The sequence below is a fragment of the Anopheles ziemanni genome, chromosome 2 (assembly GCF_943734765.1).
Source record: "Anopheles ziemanni chromosome 2, idAnoZiCoDA_A2_x.2, whole genome shotgun sequence".
Lineage (NCBI taxonomy): Eukaryota > Metazoa > Arthropoda > Insecta > Diptera > Culicidae > Anopheles > Anopheles ziemanni.
In genome coordinates, this window is record NC_080705.1 from 42,385,142 (window position 1) to 42,406,258 (window position 21,117).

The 21,117-nt window shown below is 42.6% G+C and overlaps 3 protein-coding genes across 3 annotated transcripts; 1 reads left to right on the forward strand and 2 right to left on the reverse strand.

Annotated features, from left to right (window-relative positions):
• Positions 1-3,103: 3,103 nt before the first annotated feature.
• LOC131283653 (S-adenosylmethionine decarboxylase proenzyme) lies at positions 3,104-12,790 on the reverse strand. The gene is made up of 6 exons (XM_058312786.1): positions 12,026-12,790; positions 7,241-7,327; positions 4,418-4,913; positions 4,253-4,345; positions 3,359-3,514; positions 3,104-3,256 (listed from the first exon to the last, which is right to left on the reverse strand). Exons 1-6 carry the CDS (start codon positions 12,172-12,174, stop codon positions 3,119-3,121), a joined length of 1,119 nt encoding a protein of 372 aa, XP_058168769.1. The 5' UTR covers positions 12,175-12,790; the 3' UTR covers positions 3,104-3,118.
• A 3,242-nt stretch (positions 12,791-16,032) lies between these two features.
• On the forward strand, positions 16,033-17,511 carry LOC131291533 (BLOC-1-related complex subunit 6). The gene is made up of 3 exons (XM_058320725.1): positions 16,033-16,547; positions 16,611-17,178; positions 17,248-17,511. The coding sequence occupies exons 1-3, from the start codon at positions 16,229-16,231 to the stop codon at positions 17,291-17,293; spliced, it is 933 nt and encodes a 310-aa protein (XP_058176708.1). The 5' UTR covers positions 16,033-16,228; the 3' UTR covers positions 17,294-17,511.
• A 305-nt stretch (positions 17,512-17,816) lies between these two features.
• On the reverse strand, positions 17,817-19,876 carry LOC131287750 (fatty-acid amide hydrolase 2). The gene is made up of 4 exons (XM_058316836.1): positions 19,749-19,876; positions 19,004-19,568; positions 18,813-18,937; positions 17,817-18,740 (listed from the first exon to the last, which is right to left on the reverse strand). Exons 1-4 carry the CDS (start codon positions 19,765-19,767, stop codon positions 17,839-17,841), a joined length of 1,611 nt encoding a protein of 536 aa, XP_058172819.1. The 5' UTR covers positions 19,768-19,876; the 3' UTR covers positions 17,817-17,838.
• Positions 19,877-21,117: the final 1,241 nt, after the last annotated feature.

Consider the following 21,117-nt stretch of genomic DNA (forward strand, 5'->3'; position numbering starts at 1 on the left):
CAATAGATATCTATTTTTCTCGCCGTAGTTCGCATTCGTTATCCTAAACTTGAGTTTCATCATCACATGCATTTACCCTTATCATCACGATCAGTTGTTTGTTAGCTTGTAATATCATCGCAACAGCATCCGAATTGGCCACGCTCTATCTCAACTTTCAAACCAACCGGAAGCTGCTATCATTTAAAGTTTTGGTTTTAGCACAACGTTCGAGTCTTTACGTCTGTATTTGTTTCAATTACTCTCCATTCGTGCAGACACAGTTTGTCATTAATTTTGTGTTCAGTTTCTCTTCTCCGTAAAATGTATGCATTTAATCTTTCTCAAACCATTCATTATCATTTTGGAGATTGTGCTGAAGTGAAATTAGAATCGCAGATTTGGGAAAAGGTTCATCGGCAGATCTATATTTGCTGTAATGAGTTAAATATAATAAATAAAGATATCAAAACTAAATCCTTTCCCAATAGAAACCAATATTTGACAAATTTATTGACAAAAAGGATAAACACATGTATGAAGAATAAGAAAAAAAATCTTACAAAGTAAACTTAATGCAATACACGAAATAAACGAAAATGTGAGAGCAATTCAACGATCATGTGCCAATAATAAGAAAATAAAACATTGAACGATCAAGATTATGTTGAGTAAGAACTCTTCGTTATTTGCTTAAAATAAATCCTGCTCATACCTTTCACCGTCCGATGGTTTATAAAACTCAGTCGGCTCATGCTTACTCTCACTCTTGTGTTTGTCTTTTCTCGCGATTGAACTTATCGACATATAAGTGAACTATAGTAAGTAAAATTTAATTTCAAATAAACTATACCAATGCTTTAAAAAACATCTGCGTTGCAAGAATGTTATGGTTGTTTATCACCTAACTGTGACCTATTGCAATCCTATGACAACTTTTCTGCTAGCTTGTTTATTTATTAAGATTCTTTTTTTTGCTAGTGTTTCTAACACGTTTTTTACTTATTTTTTTTTTTTTGTAAGTTAATGCTATTTTGAATGCGATAATTTGAAATCTGTATTATATATCTGTGTAATATTTTATGATTTGCTTGGAACTATAGGTTACGTTCCATACTTGATCTTCCAGTTTTATATGATTCATCTTTAGTGAGAATACCATATATTAGTTTGTGTGTTCATTGCTTATGGATAATCATGAGACGGGAAAAGAAGGGAAATTACGCCCAGTACAACTGCATGCATCTTTTCTGTCCACTTTCACTATCTTCTGTATTCTGGAGTACAGCGAAGAATGAATTTCATCTTCAGAATGAGAAAGAGGGAATGACGATAATTGCAGCATATATTATAAACTATGAGAAATTATACGGTAAAGTACGAGGGGTAAACACTTTCATCATCTTCTCTTCTCGTTTTGTGCGAACGGAAATAATAATTCCACCCATTTGTTTTGCTAGCACATTCCTGGTGCTTGTAAAGGGCACATTAAATGCTACCTTAGTGCTGTCGCGACGGATCCGCACTGCACGTGGCACAGGTTGGTGTTTCGGCGGCAGCAAAAAGTTCTCAGTCGATGCTACGAGTATAGATCGAGTGAGATTAGAAAGGCAAAAATAACGCGATGCGCTGGGGGCAGCAGGTATACGACACTATCCTGCAGGATTTCTCTGGAAGCTCGTGAAAGTAGGGGTCGGCTCGCTGTTGCCGCTGGTAAAATTAAATCACCTACAAAGTTTTCCTCTATCGCTAAGGTTGGCGGTGGTGATTGGGTGGATCGTGGTGGTACACCAGCAATATTAAGACGCATCGAACTACTGATACCTCGCTCTTTACTGGCACAAACGCGTCTACGATTATGGTGGTGGCGGTGATCGGGTCGTCGATGTCGTCCTCGGAGTAGCGGTCGCACGTCCAGTTTGGTAGATATGGAACAAGATAAAATTCCCTCGACTCGCTGGATCATTTTTAACTCCTTTCTCAAACAATGAAGGACAGCCGAGGACGACAGAGATAATGGCATAGGCGAATCATCTTTAACGACACTATACGAAACACCACTACAGATTCGCAACTGACGGTCGGCGGCAAACATCATACAATTTTTAAGTAGCAGCGTGCATTTTTTACAGCAATAAGATGTTGATGCTGTTCCTGGTGCCGCTGCTGCTTTTGCACTATTATTCTTCCGGAAATAATAACAATCTTCATAGCAAACAAATCGTACAGATGAAGATGGTGATGCTGCTGCTGCTGCTGCTGCAGCTGCTCCTGCTGGTGGTAATCTTGGTGCTGGTAAAGAAGGTTGTAATCAGAACTGAAGGCTGCGACGACCGGCGCTAGCGGCGGCGGCTAGTCAATTTCAGGATATCTTGTTACGCCACCAGGAAAAGAGAACCAGCGGGGAGCACTCTTCGATGTTGAGCACGAGCACGAACGAGATTAACTGAATGAAGCAGATCGCAAACAAAATCGGCAGATCGAGCATCTGCTTCAGCTGGCCGTAAAACTGTAGCTCGTTATAGTCGGCTGTGGTTCCATCCGGATGATGCATTTGATCTGGCACTGCCGGTGGTGCACTCATTTCCACCGATGTTCCGAACGTCGATTTTTCCTGCACTGTGGACTTTGGACAACAGCCACGATAAGGATTGTTGCTATGATTTGTATCGTTCCGCTCGTGAGCATCATTGGTTGAAAATGTTCCGGTCTTTTCGGATTGCTGGCGTTTCGGTGACTGTCTGAGCTTAAAGTACTTTTGCTCGGGACCACCACCACCACCACCACCCCCATTACCAACACCGAAAGCCGTCAAGGCCGGGAAGATGTTGAAGAATAGCTGTACGAACGCCATCGACAGTGGAAGCGCGGCAAAGGAAGCCGAGGAGGAGGATGAAAGTTGTTGCTGCTCCTGCTGTTGATCCTGCTTCGTTTTCTCTTTCTGTTGCAAACGGTTCGAAGAAGACGAAAGTTTCTGGGGGACATTGAGTTGGGAAGGTAGCTCAGAGGGAGCTATAACCCGGTCGCAAGAGGACGCATCAGGCGACGGCGGGCCGAGGGAAGAGTGGTTGAAAAGGGAACGGAAGATGGGAGAGGAGGAGGGAATGTTAGCCCCGACCGGAGCTAGGCACGGTAAACCTCAGCTAGGGTATTTGCAGTATTGGGCGTAGGTAAGGTCGTAGCTCGCAAAGCGCGAGTACTGGATATCGCGACGCTTCCACTGATCGATGGTGCCCAGATGTTCGATCTCGCGGTTTGCATTAGCGGCCATCGATGTCTGGAAGTTTGAAAAAAGAAGAATAACATCAACGACACGTGTTGAAGAGTCAACAAAAAGCGGAGTATCGCTATCCATTTTATTTAGAACTTATCAGCTTACCTTGTTAGCAAACACGGTCACGATGAACTTTCCCGGGTGGAACGTGCGAATCACGCGCTCAATTAACTCGCCGTAGTCAGATGAAGCCACGTTGCTTTCGAAGCTCACGTACGAGAACTCCGGTTCCGGTGTAATGTGGATGGTCATGTAACATCCCTGAAATAGCGCGTAATAGGGAGTTTTTAGAATGTTTCGGAAATCAACAATAATATGAATTTTAAAATAAGAAAAAAAAGGCAGACGGATGTGGTATAAAAGTTTGTTAACAGGAAATCTTCAGTGAACATGTTGTAAAGTCGGATTTTAAGAATTAAACTACGATTTTTTTTATTTTAAAAACAATTGTTTCTAATAAATAAGTGCTGTTACTAACATGCCTTGTCTTGGGTTGCTTACAAAAAAATGGGTTGTTAGAAGAAAATATTAAATCTGTATTGTTCTTCCATACTAGATGTTGATGGGACTTAACAGGTCGTCCAGAAATTCTTCAAATCATTTTAACTTGGGAAAAGTATTTTCCCTGCATCGAAGCTTTTTGACATTTTCCAGTTTTAGTTTAAATTTTTTGTTTAACTGAATCGCTCAATGCACAGCTACACGTCTACAAAATATTGTCTCAGTATAAAAATATAGCTCGTTAAAAACATTATCCATGGTTTTAGTAAAATAAATTCGACAAACTAAAAGCGCATTAAATCAGAAAAAATCGTGAACAGCAAAAAACTCTTTAGCTAACTTCCATTTTTATGCGCTTACCTCCTTATATTTTTTCCCACACTGACGAATCGTTCGTAACGGGTTAATAGAGAAAAGAATAATGATCATTTCATCCACTGTACCAGTTTGTATAAAAACGATCTCTTATCTTTAAAAGTAGTTAAGTTCAATACTTACATTCTTGGAAATGCCGTTCATGGAATAACCGCACGGATCAAAGAGATAGTCATCAATGATCATGCCGGGAATGAGTCGGTGAATTCCCGATTTCTAAAGTGGAACAAAAATAAACGTTATAGAAAATAATCTTTTCCAGGGCATATTGAATCCATTCCAACTCGCCTGGGTAGCCTCTTTGGCCGTGCTGCACTCGTCCTTGGTGAAGATGGCCATCACCTTCGGATCGAGCTCGGTCATGAGGATCTCGATGGTTTGATCCGGATCCGGTTGCATCGACGCTTCGATCATCTGCGCATCGTGGTCGTGGTGCAACTGGTGGACGTGGTTGTTGCGTTTCAGTATCTTGTTAGAGCCCCCTCCCCCGCGGCTCAGCGTGTAGAGATGCCAGCAGTCGCGATTGATCGCGCCGAGACTGTAGGCGCGTCCGTCGTCGAAGAACGAATCGAGAAAGGCGACCTCTTCCTCGAAGCCGCGATGCGGCGAAACCTGCAGCTCCGGGCGCTTGTAATTCTTGCGCGAATAGAACAGATCCTCGATCTCGCTGTAACCAGCGATTTCGGATGCGAGACGGAGCAGCGGCTCGAAGCACTGCAGCGGCGTGGTAGTGCCGCATGTCTTCAGAATCCAGCGACGCTTGGACACAAACATGCTGCTCTCACTGTCGGGAAGATGCGAAAAAAATAGGGCCGATTAGAAGAGGCGATTATGAAATGTTATAATAAACCCAATCAATCCTTGTGCTAAATTGAAGTCTGTTTTAAAATCCATTAAAAGTGCCATAACAAGCAAGGACTCGCGGGATTAGCTCGCATAATAATTGCATAATACACATTACGCCAGCAAGATGAGGGCAAAGGCTCTAGACTAAGCTTGCGATCGTATCAGTCAGAAAGAAAGTTCACAACCCAGTGGATCTTAGATTTCCACATACCGCTCCAGTATGTGCCATTCAATCATTGCAACCCCGACACTATCTCTGGGCAGCATTACTCTTCTTCATTCAATCCAGCAAACATTTTCTTTACAAAGACTCATCGCATGTCGTGAACCAAAAGAGGATGAAGGGTATTAAATGTACATTGACGTGGCAGCGAATCCTACCCCTTATCAGCTAAATCCTTGGCCTTTGGAATATTCCTGTGCGATAAGACGAAACGGAAATCAGACATCAGGAGTTAAAATGGACTCTCTGGCCACAGAATAGACGTCCTCAAGTGACACTATCTCGGATGAAGGAATGGCTGTAACATTTTAATTCCCCCCTTTGGCGCACCACCAATCAATCAAATCGCAAGTGAACAAGGGTTACAGAAGCCGTAAGGATGGCCTTCTCGACCTCAGAAATACGGAACGGAACACACGAGAACCAGATATGGGTGGGGCTATATTAATCTCGAATGTTGCAGTTATGTTCATTCAGGCTCCGAAAGTTTTTTCAACCAACAACGATGACCTTCGGGGCACGCGCGCCGTCGCGAATGTTAAATTATGGAATTTGAAGCAGGAAGAAACGAATTGTAGCTATTCATATACAGTTTGGCAAGATAAGGTTTGAAAAAGAAAAAACAAAACCCAAACGGGGAGAGAGTTCGATAGACGTGTACAAGGACGATTGTGATTAACAACCAAAATGGTATAGGATTAAATTGGAAAATTGTTCGGACCATCAATCAAGTACTGCTATCGGGTACCGGAAGACAAGAACATCTTTGAGATTCTTCATATTACTGCAGGTCACTGCCCGCCGAAACGACCGTGATTTTTATCCCACACCACCACCACTAAGGTCAAGAGTGTGACACGGCCGTGTGTCTTTTGGATGAAGCTCTCGTGCATCAGCGATTGCCTCACAGTTTGCGACATCATTCATCCGTCTGTCGCCAAATTTTTGGCCGTCCCCATCATCAACGTCTTGATGGGACGACTCTCTCGTGCGATTTACTCTTTGCCCACGTCAGTAAAGGCGACCAAGATGTGGACGAATTTGGCGAGACCAAATACTTCCCCCAGCACAATTTTCCGAGCCTATGCTGCTTTTTTCTATGTTTTATCACAAGCACGAAGAAGCGAGTTTGTTGGTACACAACAAGCTTCTGACTACTTTTGTTTCGACAGTCTTCCTTTTACTGTGGCCTTAAAAATAACCATCGTTGTGTATATAAATATATTATCATCCTGGCGAACGGTAAACTCGCCCACAAAAAGCGCATCACCGGGTTGAGGGCAGAAGACACAGAGTGTTCGCTTACAAAATTGAAGAGGAAGTAAAGTCGATTGGAGCTGAGCGTTGAGCTAAAAATTACCCCAAGTCAACACACACAGCTGTTCGGGGGATGTTTTCTCGGAAGCGAAAAAGCAAAACAAATGCTAAAGTAAAGCCCTCGGAACCAATTATTTTTAATCTAGCTAATTAACAAGATGCAAGAAAAATATATTAAAACAAATGTCTGGTTGGAAATTTGAAGTTATTGTGTTCAACTGTGATATTTGACAGAAGATGAAACACACCACATTGGAAATGTTTCTTTGTTTGGGAATCGGACAGAAATCCCCACAATTATTTCACTTTTTCGCGAGCAATCAAGGGCGTGTCCTTTTTCGCTGGTCAGAGGGCACATGGAGGTTCCAAAGAGTTACATTTTTGCCGTACCCACACATGCTTGCTATACATATTGTATGTTAAGAGTAACCATTAACATGTAGCCATCATATGGGTTTTTATTGGCTTTCCAAGCATAATGGGCTTCTACTACATAACGTTTTTTTTTCCAGATTAGCACTCAAACACGGTTATTTTCCTCGGACCTATTCGATTTGATTAGGAAGCAAACCCAACTCGACAAGAAAATAATATACATATATTCATTTTCATGTTTGCAAACATTTAATCTATTTTTGAAAAGGAGCAGAGTAATTTTGTTTTTTTTTTAACCTTCGATAATCAACCCCACACTCCACCCCTGCACCCTGTTCCGGTGCACTTACCTGAGCACGTAAGCATCGATCTGGTCGTTTCTGGTGAAACTGATGATTTCGCATCGCACCGTTTTAAGCAGTGCGTCCCACATCGGCCTGTAACAAAAGAATAACGGGGGAGTAAGAAAAGTGTTTACAAAGAAAAAGGTTTAACAATTGAGCGTAAAAGCAAGGGTAAAGGTACAGGTCGTGCCATTTCTCTGTGATGGAAAGTATACCTAGCCATGGTCCCGGGGTTCAGTTCAAGGCCGATGCATTAGCTTTACAAAAATCGATTATGTAAGTCACCCACCAGCTGTAAAAACACACCCATACACCGTCCGGTAATGCTCAAGGTCAGGAAAGGTAATTGTGCACTGCATGTTACAAATTGCCAAATGTGGTAGGGAAGTGTTCGAAAAAACATTCTAAATCTACGAGATTAAGTTCTCAGCGATTATAACAAATTGAGCGATTCGAAAATCAGTCTGAAAGCCCTGAGACGGTTAATTTTCTTTTAGTTCAGCGAAATTGTAAGACAGCAAAAAATTGCAACGTCTGTTGAAAGGAAAATCCATTTTATGAAAATTGACACACCACCTCCATTAATAAAAGGGTGATGATTGTCATCATATACCTCGAATGGAACGGAGAAAACGGTATTTCAAACTTTTATTAATAATTTTGCCTATGACAGCACATTGCCGCCTAGCAACACGCCTTTTCTGTGCATAAAATGGGCCTTTGCCATTGGGAAACGCCTTTCTGAATCGAGTGGATGTGCAAAAAAGTCACCGCCAATACAGTGTACTTCGAACACTTCTTCGGTACGTTGGTATTCGTACACTTATTGTAACGGTGCGTTTGGTCCCGAAATGTGCGCTGCTACCTTCGTTTAATTTTCATGCATAAATTATGTCTGGAAAGTTAGCAAGTACGTAAGGACCAAGAAAGCCGTCGGAGAAACCACGCATTTCCAACAACGCGGCGTGCGTGTTGGTGGGGTTTGAGAAAGTTTCCATCACGAACATGAAGCCCAGGGTGGAGCCTTGCCGATCGATACTACTTTACGCCATGTAAATTTGAGTAGAAATATTTTGAGTCGGTCCCAGTTTATGGTTTCAAATTTCCATTACTCCGGATACGTTGTAGGTTTACTGCAGTTTGTTAAATTGTTTTGAGTTGGAAATTGAATGATCAATCGTTTGTGTGGTTGATCATTGTTTTAAAGAATTCAATATGTAGGCTATAATTTAAATCACGTTCTTGATACGATGCTCTCCGTTACGTAATTTCATCTGACGCACACCTCATGCAACTGATACGATTCTTGTTACGGTCCGTGTCATTTGTGACACGGTGCTGAGAAATCGTATTTCATCCACGGTGTAGAGATAATACGCGAACGCCGTTTCTCGGCGTACGGTATTCTGAGATCTAGCGGATGCCGGTAAGTTTAATTAGTGTTGATGCCCTATCGACGAACGTGAAGCTACATGAACGCCGCGCATCGTACGTCATCGAACCGGCATCGAAACGCTATCAAGACACAGCCCCCATGTGCTCTACATTGCGCGTTCGGGAATAGTCTAGTGTGGACCCCGGGGGTCACCGCGTTCGTTATCATTTTGCGGCCAGCTGAAAACGGTTGCCGCCGCCCGGCGAGACATGTTTCCAACGAAAAAAAAAAGTCGTTCTCAGATGGACCCCGCCCGGGGTGGTAAGAAGAGCCAATGTTTGCTGAATACGAATACGTCTACGAATTCCAGCAACTTGATTCATCTCACCAAAGCGCGCAAGGTTATCTTCGCAACATTTATGGAAGCAAATAAACGAGAGGAAGCAGAGTACACAGCATCCCCAAGAAGGCTTCACGGACAAGCGAAACTACCGGCGACCAAAGCCGCGTGGTGCTTTCGAAGCACATACCGACCACGACGACAAACAGACGTAGCACCCGCGGCATGGCCAAAACGGAACTCATACATAGTGGACACATCTACAGTGGCTAACGAAATTTGGGCACATAACCCTGATTCGTCTTGATATTACTGAAGAACATTTCGATGAACATAAATTGGATGGATGTGAGATCAATTTAATTTTGTACTCCGTTTTTTGAGCAGAAGTTAAAAATTCAGCGTTTAATTCCAAATAAAACTGTTTAATCGTAGTATGAAATACGTTGACCATTGTTTGTCGTAAATACAGACAAAGTTGGTACTATACAAACTACAAATAGGGTAAGTGCTCCCATAGTGGTGGTAGTGACACTAGTGATTGTAGTGGAATAAAATCCTAGCACTACGACGAAATAAATACACTAGCGCAATTTGATCTGCTATGGAATGTTCCCGTTCTGTCTTTCTTCCAAGATATAAATTAATAATTTCCAAACAGGATGTACTAATATGCTGGATTTCTTAAGAATTTATCAGGCCATAATTTCCTTAAGGCTATAAATCTCTGCAAAAAGCATTGGTATGAGAGGTCTATGAGTAATTTTGCTGTTCTGTTTCAAATATGCTTCAAAAATAAAATACAGTCATAATATATTCAGTCTTTTCTAAGTTTTTTGTACTACTACCACTTTAGGCACACGATATCACAACTAAAGGAACCATACTACCATTATAGGAACAACCGGCTAGGAAAAAATGCACGCTTTTTGTAAATTGTGTACAGTTTACGGAAAAAATCGATGTTTTACAGAAGAAAAGTGGTGTTTTAATCTTAGCTATGCTGGACGATATTCAAAATATTATATTCTTGGCACTCATAAATTACATCATAATGTTAGTTACATGACTAAATGAGCCACTATTGATACCGTTGTCCTAGTTGTTGTTCTCCAAGATATGATAATAATTGATTTGTTTAGAAACGATGCAGCTTGTTTAATCGTAGATCTAAATTAATAGCTTAGAAGAAGTCACATGGCGGATTAAATCAGTTTGGCGTATGTGACAGTCGCAGTGCTGCTCCTAAGTAAAAAGTTGTTAACACCATTTTGCTAGGCAAAAAATGCTGTTAATTAACTTTTCTTATTAATAACATTTAAAAATGTCCTTTTCTAGATTGTGCCACAGTCACATGTTCTTACACACTGATCTGTTTATACTCCACCAAGTTGCAAGGCCATTTTGAGAAATAGTTTTCCCATATGCGCTTGTTGTGTTCACCACTGTACGTATAGCCGTAGGAATATCCTCCGCGCGTGTGCGTTCCGTCCAAGGCAGGCTATGCTGGACGACAAAAATCCCATCCATACACGTTTCACGTGCGATGCCACGGGATGGTATGTGTTATGTTATTTTGAAAACGTTCTGGAAAGTTCCACCGCATGTTTTTAGTCAATTTTGCTTTCCCCCGGACGAGGTAGTTTAACAGATAACAATTAAAGTTCAAAAAGTATCATGAATCACACACGGGAAAATACAAGTTAGAAAGTTGGCTAAATCTGGCAATGACTACCGTTGAACATAAACGTTAAGTATGTTGGGAAAATTCAAGGAAACGATTGAATAATAAATGTGCGAAGGAATTTGTTGTTCATACAGAAGCATCCACGCTAGAAGTCCCCTATGTTCCGAGACCAATGGCGAAAACAAACAATCAGGATGCTATTCACACACCCACCGATTCATCTGCACGCGCACGTGTCAGTCGAAAAGTAGCGTCATTCAAATTATTGGCCAAACACACGCCACTTTAGCTTCGATTTTTTGGAAACGTTCCCAGTTTGCGGAGAAAAATCGAACGAATCTTCGAACCATCCAGACGGAAATTGCGAGAAGCGCAATTATTGAAAACTAAATTCAATCACGCGAAAGGTGCATGCTTCAAAAGTCCCAACCGAATTGAAAACATTCGCCATCGTTTCCAATGTATGCATTACTCACCGCCCGGTTTGAAACCTTGACTCTGAAAATGCATTCACAAAGTAAGCAACGACAGTGAGCTGCTCAAGTACATCCTGCGATGCGATCTTTTGCATGGCTTGCACTCAGATGGCGCTGGATGGAAGATGGGAGAAACCGGCAAACTACACACAAGGTTACGGAAAAATTAAACTTTACCCCCTATTTGCACACAAACAACATTTGGTTATGCAAAAGTGTTTAATTTATTTTTAAATTATCATCTCTTTCTATCTTTTGGGAGCGCCGGTGGAAAATGTGCGTGGTTTGTACAGCTAGATTCATTACATAACAATCTCTCGGTTCGTTCCGTGGCACCAGCTGAGCGCGTACATTTTTGCAAGTAAAAAGAATAAACCCTGCTTTGTCTTCCGAAAAGTAGCGCTTGTATCAAAGCACCAAAACCATGCGCTCAGCACCCTTGGCGACAGCGGCTTGGGGCGTTGAGGAATTCACTAATTTTATCGTTTGCAGGATGCACTACCCTTCCCATTTGCACGTCAGGTCGCGCATAAGAAACGACGGCCATTGGGGGTTGAAAAAAAAAACTACCGCACATATGCTCGCTTATCGGCAGAGCACGTCAGAGCTATACCGCGATGACGGTGCCCGGTGTGGAAATCTAACGCTCTCACACACGTTTGAACCTTGCTAATGGACACTCGGCACAGCAGCAGACAGGCGCAAAAACGCATCGGAGGACCAGCGGTAGCTTCAGCTGATTTTGAAAATCGACCGCACGGGAAAGCGAAACTCGAGATAAACCCGTGCTGAAAGAGCGGGAGAGGCCGCGACCGCGAGTTTGCGAGCATCAAGGATTCTCATCAATATTTTCAATTTCCTTCTAGAAGGAGTTGGCGGTTGCCGCCTTTCACCGTTTTCTTGCTTTACTTACCTGGGAATCTTTCTCAGATCGGCGTTCTTGTTGGCCGGGTTCGGTGCGAACCAGATCTCCAACAGCTTTTCGACTCCTTCGAAAAAGTGCATATCCTCTCTACTACTACTGTTACTACTACTATTACTTATGTCCTCCGATTCAGCCATAACTGCGCTCTGCTGTAACTGGTGCTTTTGGCTTTTCTTTGCTTCCTTTAGCTTTGCTGTTCCCACAGCACAGAAGTGATACCTTTTACGATTGTATGGTTTTGTAAAGCTGCTCGCCTGTTTGAAAGTCTTTTGGCAAAGGCCGGAAGGATCGACGAACCGACGACGATTTCAACGTGCCGCACTTGAATCAACCACTTTCCCGCAGGAACCGTGAAGAAAACTGGTGCTTTTGTAAAACTCCAACCTATGTACGCGAGCGTCCATCAACGACGACGATGCAGTGTATTTGCAACACACACCGGCAATTAAGGATTCAGTGATTACGAGCTTATCGGAGGCTGCCTTAATTTGGGACTTTCTTTTTTTCTTTAATTAATCTAGAACAATCGGTTCGGAACAAGTTTTCAATTCAAACGAACGGAATGTTAACGGGCATGCGGGTGAAACTGAATCGAAAAACACTTCATGTAGAAGAGGGGAAAAGGAAAATAGAAAGATTGCTTGCTATTTTCCCTCTTCTTGAATGCTGTGCACTTTTTCTTATTCCTGCTAAGAAAAATCGATCAGCCGCGAGAGAGAGGACTACGGACAAACAAAGACCGTACGCAACGAATTCCACTTGAAGACTAAACTTTCCGATCCATGATTCGATGATCGACCGAAACTCTTCGAAAACCTCCAAATGTCATTTTCATATAATCTCTCTCTTCGAAAGAGAGATTTTGCGATGTTGCGAGAGCATTTTCAATTCTCTTTTCTCTCTCAAATTGTGCGCATAGTGGTGGGTAGTTTCCTAGGAATTGAAATGAAACAGCTCCCTCTGGGAGGGGATAGCGATAGCGATCCAGATGGTCCTGGGGACCATTCAAAAGCCCGATTTAGCCTTTAGATCAATTCAACCATTGATTGTACAATTGTTAAAGTAACACATAATATGAAAATAGGTAAATTAGGTAAGCACGCATGATATGACGGATTGAGATTCGGATTCAAAGATCCGGATCTCGGAATGGATTTGAATCGAAAGATTCGAATCCCTGTAGGGATTCAGTTTCCCCATCACTAGAAGAAGGTAGTGTTGGCTGAATTGGGATTCGGAAGATCCGAAGACTCGATCTCTACACGGATTCTAAAGATTCTAATCCAATTTGAATGGTTCTACGGATTTGGATCCCATTTGATGGATTGATCCGGTTTTTACTTGCTCCGATCCTATTTGAATATGATGTGAGTCGAACTAATCACGTCGTTGATCTGGATTCATCGTGATTGATATCAGTTCACTCAAATCAAATACTGGATAGAATAAATTGGACATAAAATGAGTTTTTCTCACCATTTAACTTAAGATCGATAAACATTCAATGACCCTTTTTAAACAAAAAAAGACAGTAGAACGTCGATGATTTGACGTTATTCACATTTTTATCGGATTTTCATTAAAAACATCACTCTCCTTTGAGCATCTACTTTAGACAGTGTTTAGCTGCTAGAAGACGGATGTAATCACCCAAGGAGAACCGTGCTGCACTTTCCTACCAAAGGTGTGCATGCCTACCAAAAAACCGCCTTTCAAGTGTATTTTTGGTAGGTTTTTTTTTTGACATTTACACCTCATAACTTACCAAAGCGTATTCGGCACAATCGCCGTACGAAACGTCATGTGGCTTCGATTGCCAACATTTGTTTTCTTTTTAATGAAATCGAAGCAACTTGTTCGGGAGCGCGAGTTAATAGTTTTTAAACAACATAAAAAAGTTTTTAAAAAACATCATGGAACATGGTAGGAAAAGGGCAGGAAAGGAAACAAGATGAGACGATGACCCTTAGCGACAGGCACCGAAACTGCAACTCAGCGTTAATAGTTGATCGGTGGCGGTTGGACATCGCGGCGATCATTGGTTGTTACCGTGTGTAACATAGTATCGGTGGGCAGTGTTCGATAGCAGCGCTTGGATCGACCGACTCGGGGTGGTTAACCGGTGCCGGGTTAACCCGCACCAGTGTCACACATTTCAGGGTCTCGACAAGGAGGAAGAAGCGGCTTGAAATAATCATTAATGCGTTCTACGTGTTTTCACTGGCCATGACGGAGTGGTGCTGCACATCGTACATCGAAGGAACCTGCTACGATCCGTGGTCGCTGTTTGCCAGCACGAACCAGAGGAGGCGTCGGACGATTTCTGAACATTTCCCCTGATTGCCTTCCGAACCGGACGATATGTATATAATATTATCGTTGTATCAAAATAATAAAACAATCAAAAATATTTTCCTGCATGAAAATAATTATTTTGGGAAAGAAAAGATATCCTGAACCCAGCTCATATAATCTACTACGAATGGGTATACGTGTTTTGCGCGTATAGTCAGAAATAGGTGTTATAAACACGTTGCACAGTCACGTTGTCAAAACTGTTCTCTTTTGCGGTGTCCCGCAAGTATTAAGAGAATTGTTTTACCCTTCTTTTCAGAAGTCGTTTTACATCCAAGATTGCATAGGAAATCTGCTGCAAAAGAAGGGGTAAAAGAATTCTCAAAAGAAGAGCGATCAGTTCTGAAGAGAATTCTTTTACCCCAAAATAACGCCAAAATTTCTCGTTGGGAAAGTTTCCATACGTTAGTTGATTTTCAAGATCAACAGAACAACTTACAATGTTTTTATTACGGAAAAAGCGAGTAATCAGCTGTGATTTAGGGAGAATTCAGATTAGGATAAACGATTTCCAGATCGGTGATTGATAGGCTGGTGGATTAGGATTCGGATTTGGATATTCGATGTACCCACCACTATAACGAAGCTGCAGCGCGCCAAACTCGCATCAACAAATTTCAAAAACCTTGGTCAGAACTTGAAATACTGACTGAAATAGCTAATTTGTGGTAAAATCCCAAATGAAGCCCCCCCAGCCGAAATCGCTGTCGTGGCTACACCATTTGTGAGCGGATGTACCTTAAAGGTATGCAATTGGTGAAACAAATGCCGTTGTGTGAACCGTTCGAATTGAATTCTCGTTAAATTAAAGATGATGATTATACTGGAATGGATGTACAACATAAACTCTCTTATGCATTACTTGCACGAGTGTATGAAAATTCGACTACGCCATCAACCTAGGCGTGCGGTATGAGGGGGGCCCACGGGCCCCCCTTATTTCACAAATTTATAACAAACTCCCTTTTTCGGTAGACCTAGCGCAGTCCGCTCGCTGCGCTCGCTGCGGGCGCGCCGCCGTTTCAAAGTCATTTCTTCAGTCCAACTCATTGGTTTATGATCTCCATCTTGCTCAGTTTAACCGATTAGTTCAAGTCATTACAGCTTCTAACGGAAATTCAACTGTTCAAATATTCAAACTGAATTGATGTGCCACCTATTGCATACTTTCAGGCGCACACGTGGAAAAAATGACGACGATGCGGCGACGGGGGGGCTTCATTTGGGATTATACCTAATTTGTTAATAACTTTTTAGTGCCTCGGCCAATTTTACCAATATACCCCTCAAATGGAAGGTCTTTTGAAGGCAAACAACTTTATACAACAAATAATCCTCCTCAAGGCTCCGTCCATGCTAAGGTTGCTTAAAGCAAAATAAACTAAAACTTCTTCACGGGTTTCAATCTCCTTAAAATATATTTATCATTATAATGATTGAATTCGAATAAATCCTGATGATAAAGATATGAATGAATGTCGTTGAAAAATTCATAACTGACGTAACCGTACCACTATGATGGGAGAATTGAAAATAAACGACCCTTCAATAGCTGGATCTTGGGCATCTTTTTGTCGTAATGCTGTCACTTGTAGGGATTCAAAACAAACTATTGTCAGACCGAGGTAAAAAAACTGGTTCGTAAGCAAAATTGCACACCATGTAATCGTTTGTGTTATTTTAAACATAAATAATTTTTAAGAACTCGTACAATGTTTTTGATATGGTTGAGTAAGCGCCAATTCTAGTCAGACGATCGATGTGTTAAACCGATAAAATCTAGTCAAACGGATCGTGTGCCAGGATACGATTGAGGGCAAGCAAATCAATTTCGCAATGAGTGAGGAAGCTCATCGAAGAAAAAACCCCTTCGCGTCGTCGCGGCGGGGCTTACACGGGGCAGAAGATCGAACGGACGGAGGAGATGACTCAGAAGGGCAAGAAAATGAGGGCGAGCCTTTGTGCGAAGAGGTCCCAACGGCGATGACGGAATCGTACAGCGAGATCGCATACACACATAATCTATTCGGAACAGCAGCCGATGAAACGGACGGAGGTACGAGCAATGGTAACCAACTGGACGGATCGTCTTCTTCTTCGTCCTCCTCCCAGACAAAAAAGCGTCCCGACTCGTTGGTATGCGACGGACGGAAAGGTGAGTCGGGAGAATGTTTGGAGAAAGGGTTTCCGGTTTTAATCTGCTTCGTAACCTTTGTAGCCAGTTTCCCGTACAACCTTGAAGGAACAGTCCGGGTGGACGGGAACATGACACACTTCGTAGCGGAAAATCTAGAGTACAAAATAAAGCTAGCCAGTCCGGTAACGGTGACCCGCAAGGATTCCTGCAATTTATCCAGCTCACGACAGAGCACACCGTCTGCCGCAACCGGTGGGCTTAGCGGGCTCAGTGTTCTCCCCGGAAGTAGTGGAAGTGCCAACCTAGCGCTTCCCAGTACCAGTGGAGGATACGGTCGTGGACCTTTGCCCTATCCGATAGCCGGTGGAGCGAACTATTGCGCTTCCTCCGTGGATCCTACTGTGCTGAATGAAATCGAGCGCGAAGCGCAGGCGCTGGCCGCGTCGGTCGACAGTTTGTCGGAAAATCTGTGCAGTGTGCTTCATTCAATCTCCTCGATTACCGCCGACAATGTCGAGATTTATAAGAATGCCGTCACCAAACTGACGGATTGCATGGACGCGAACATCAAGTGCATGTACACGATCATGGCCAAAGCGGAAGAAATTTCCAAAACGATGAAACCGGCGGAGGCACTGGCCGTTAGAATGTGAGTAACTGCCGACTGCTTGTTAAGCGATGTTGTCAAATCGAAGCCATTTTCTTAACTTTCTTCCAGCCGTGAAATTAAAAGGCTTGTCGATATGTTCGAAAGCAACCTATAGGATGAACTCGTATGGCCCTTGCAGAGGAATTCACATTCCATTGACAGACAACTTATCACTTGTTATTTATTGGTTTAGTAAATGTTCCGACTCGATATAAGAAAATGTGCTACTGATCACCACAAAAACTACCCTCCGTTTAGACTTGTAAAAGCTGTCGTTACGTTTACCCATTAGCTCATAGCGATTCGTAATCATTTTATTTTATCCTTGACTGTACTGCTACACACGCTGTGGTACTCATTCACGCCATGAACAACGGTATTTGATCGACAACAAAACTGCAACACACAGTGAGGCTTGTTCCATTTATTTTACTTTTTAGCAGTACAAGACGATGACAAAAACAAGACGAAGAAATAAATTATTGAATAAATATTTAACCAACAACCAAGCAATTAAAGTAAGAGAAGAGTTTGAAGAAGTAAGAGAGATGTTTCAATCAATTGGTGGTTTGAAAATTGCCATGGAAATACGTGTCTTTTGTAGCATAATAAGTAACATGTCCCTTTTCCATATGTCCCTAGGTAGAAGTCGGTTACTTTCTAATCAACAATGAACGGTGGGATCCGTCCATTAAATACTCGTTCCATTTCTTCCGCCACCGCTAAGCAATGCCTATCTCTGTTACGGCTCGCTACCACCTGTATGCCGAGAGGCAATCCATCGGCATCCAATCCCAGCGGAACCTGTGTGGCCGGAACGTGTAGCACGTTAAAGAGGCACCAGTAGCTAAAGTTGTAAACGTTAACAAAGGCCGCATAGTGGTACGGTGCTGTGTGTGTGGTGCTGTGATAGAATAGAATTCCATCGTCTCCAAGCAACTCGGTCAGTTCCTGATCACAGCGGCGGGTCAGCTCCTTAATGATGTCTTCTTTTTCTTGCGGGAGCAGTGTATCGATCAGTGAATAGATCGACGCCATCGTGTACTCACTGCGACCGGTCAGCTTCTTAGCCAGCTCGACTAGCGGACTAAGCGGTTTGCCGTTACCCAGCAGAGTGCCAAAGTTGGCAGGTTCCTGCGTCATCCAGTAGCGCCACATGTTGGTCGTTTTTTCCGTTCCGCTAAGCGTTACTTTCTTAACACCGCCCGGAGCGAGTTGGTAAAAGTGATCCACTACCCGGTCCATTGCTTTCTGAAGCTGTGGCTGCACCGCACTGCACTTGATGTCGCCGGATTCGGCGATGTAGAAGTAGCGCAGCTTTCGGATGTCCGTCGGTTCGTTCAGCTTTAGGGAGACGGATATTTCCGGACTAACGAGAACCTTCATGAGGGGGAGTAGATCGGTTGCATAGCGTGTCATTGGTCCGGCCACGACCATGGTCGATGGTTCGCGACCAGTACGAAGGGAGCATCCGCGTGTGTTTATGATCCCGGTGGTAGGTTTGTGACCGTACACTCCGCAGTAGAAAGCGGGCATTCGAATCGAGCCTCCAATATCAGTTCCTTTTTGGGGGAGAAAATATTCAGTAAAAAACAAGCAACTGAATGTCCATTCTAGGTCGAAGAATAGCTTACCCAAGCCAATCGGTGTTCCACATGCTGCAAGTAGTGCCCCCTCGCCACCACTCGAGCCTCCAACTGTACGCCGGTTATCGAACGGATTGTTCGTCTGTCCGATGATGTTATTCCGGGTTTCTTGCCTATCATAACACCAAGAAATTAAATCTAAGTGGAAAAAAATGCATCTCAGTTTAACTGATTCTTACCAACGGTTTATCTCTGGTATGCTCGTGGTCGCGATGATGATTGCACCGGCTTCCTTCAGCAACCGTACGCACTCTGCATCGTTATTCGATTTGACCCCGCTCCGAGCAACAATACCGAGCGTGTGCAACCGGTCCTTGACGGCGGTACTGTCTTTCGTCGTAAACGGCACACCGAGGAATGGTTTCGAAGTCAATTCCGCTTCATCGATAGCACCCTGCTGGAACCGTTCGTCGATCCGCCGCGCCTCGTCAAGTGCCTCTATTATCGGTCCATCCATGACGGCGTTCACTAGCGGGTTGACTTCGTTAATACGATCGATAAACGCACTGACCACCTCGTAGCATGTCACCTCGCGCTTGCGAATCATCGTGGCAAGCTCGACTGCACTATACGTCACGATGAGCTGCTTGCGCTGGAGGGTCGGACATCGCTGCTTACTTGGACCCCAGTACCATTTGAGCCCCACGTATAGCAGCTTGTCGATCACCAGGTGGATGAAGGCTATAAAGCTCACCAACAGACGGCGAACCATGTTTGTATCAGAGCAGGCTCGGTGACGAAGCACTACAACACAATTAGAATTATGGATACGAAATGAAAATAGAAACCTTTACTAGACGGTGAAAGTTAGGGCTTCTGCAGATCTGCATAGATTACTATCAGATGACGTTTCGAGTGCGTTTTATCAAAAGAAAAACAGTTTCCAAAAACCTTTTTCCTCAGTCATGCTGCAAACTAGCTTACCAGTAATCACTACAACCATAAACTGATATTCTGCGAGAAACTGTCGGAAAAACTGTTTGCAAAGTTAAAACAGGAGCCGTGGAACGCTATGTGGTGGAGACTTTCTCCGCACCGGAATAAAAAGCACCGTGCTCCAACAGGTGTCAATAGTACGGACCAAGATGAACACATACTGAATGTGTAGAGGAAAGCGGGGCAAGACGCCCCTGTGGGGTAAGATGCACCGGCCTGGTTTTAGCTGAATTAAGCAATTTAAAAATATTTTAAATAATTCAATATGTTCATCAACGTATCTAATACAACCTATGTAAATTTCATTGCACGGCATAATCATCTCATAAAAGAATGAGAATAAACCAAATTGACTATAAATGATCTAATATTTTGTTACCATTATGTATGGTATGGCATGTATTGATGTTATATTTTTAAATCATTCAGGCCTTCTGATACTGTTTTAATAATCTCCAAATTTTAAATAAATGATAAATAACGAACGGTCCTCAGATTGGGACAAGATGCACCGGCCCAGGAGAGGCAAAACGCCCTAGTATTCAAAATGTAAACAATGGGGGAAGATGCACCATAAAAACAAGAGTAAAATAAAGTTCGGTGAACGGATCCACGCATTCTTGATTTTAATATGACTTATGTTGAGCATGCGATGTGAGTTTCATAGTAATGAATGTTTATTAGATCTAAATACGAAATTTGGGAAACTGTTTTGTGATTTTCAACTGTGTTTTAATACCACACATCAACTGGATTACAAAACATCAAACTTTGACTCCGTCAGGCCATGAACAGATCCGTGAAAATATTCAATAATTGTTCGGAAATCAGCAAAGAGCTTATACCCAAACCCTCTTTAGAATGCTTCACCACAAAATTCAAAGCAAAGTGGGTTATACGGGCTCAGTATCGGACTGTTTACTCGTACAAACAACCTTGGTCCATCTCCTGTTTGTTTTGGGTCTTCTTGCTCCATGCTTACATCGGGGTGCATCATGCCCCATCGTTCGGGCCATCTTGGGTCAAAACCAAAAGGTCCTTCGAAAACCTTATTTAACAAGAAATTGATAAGTTTGAAGTGGTTTTTCTTATTTTTCGTACCAAACAAAAATGTTTGGGAATTGAACTATGAAATAATAGAATGCGTTTAATGAATGAAGGAGAAGAGAAAAATGTTTTTCGATTAAGGGGGCGTACTGCCCCACTTTACCTTATATATCTTGGTCCTCATCATATCGTCATTCTTGTTGTCAAGCTAGTTGCAGAAAGAAATGTACTTTTCGATTTCTTTTTATCAATAACCCAATCTGATTCCTTTTAAATTGTCTCTTATTAATTTCTTTTATTATGTTTTTAA

Bases quoted from the DNA above. Each gene is read 5' to 3' on its own strand.
- LOC131283653 (XM_058312786.1), bottom strand. From the start codon at position 12,174: ATGGCTGAATCGGAGGACATAAGTAATAGTAGTAGTAACAGTAGTAGT. The intron at 7,328-12,025 runs GTAAGTAAAGCA...CTTTTGTTACAG, and splicing joins GATCTGAGAAAGATTCCCAG to GCCGATGTGGGACGCACTGC. The intron at 3,515-4,252 runs GTAAGTATTGAA...GCGCTATTTCAG, and splicing joins TGAACGGCATTTCCAAGAAT to GGATGTTACATGACCATCCA.
- LOC131287750 (XM_058316836.1), bottom strand. The intron at 18,938-19,003 runs GTAAGAATCAGT...GTGTTATGATAG, and splicing joins ATACCAGAGATAAACCGTTG to GCAAGAAACCCGGAATAACA. The intron at 18,741-18,812 runs GTAAGCTATTCT...TCCCCCAAAAAG, and splicing joins TGGAACACCGATTGGCTTGG to GAACTGATATTGGAGGCTCG.
- LOC131291533 (XM_058320725.1), top strand. From the start codon at position 16,229: ATGAGTGAGGAAGCTCATCGAAGAAAAAACCCCTTCGCGTCGTCGCGG. The intron at 16,548-16,610 runs GTGAGTCGGGAG...TAACCTTTGTAG, and splicing joins GGTATGCGACGGACGGAAAG to CCAGTTTCCCGTACAACCTT. The intron at 17,179-17,247 runs GTGAGTAACTGC...ACTTTCTTCCAG, and splicing joins GAGGCACTGGCCGTTAGAAT to CCGTGAAATTAAAAGGCTTG.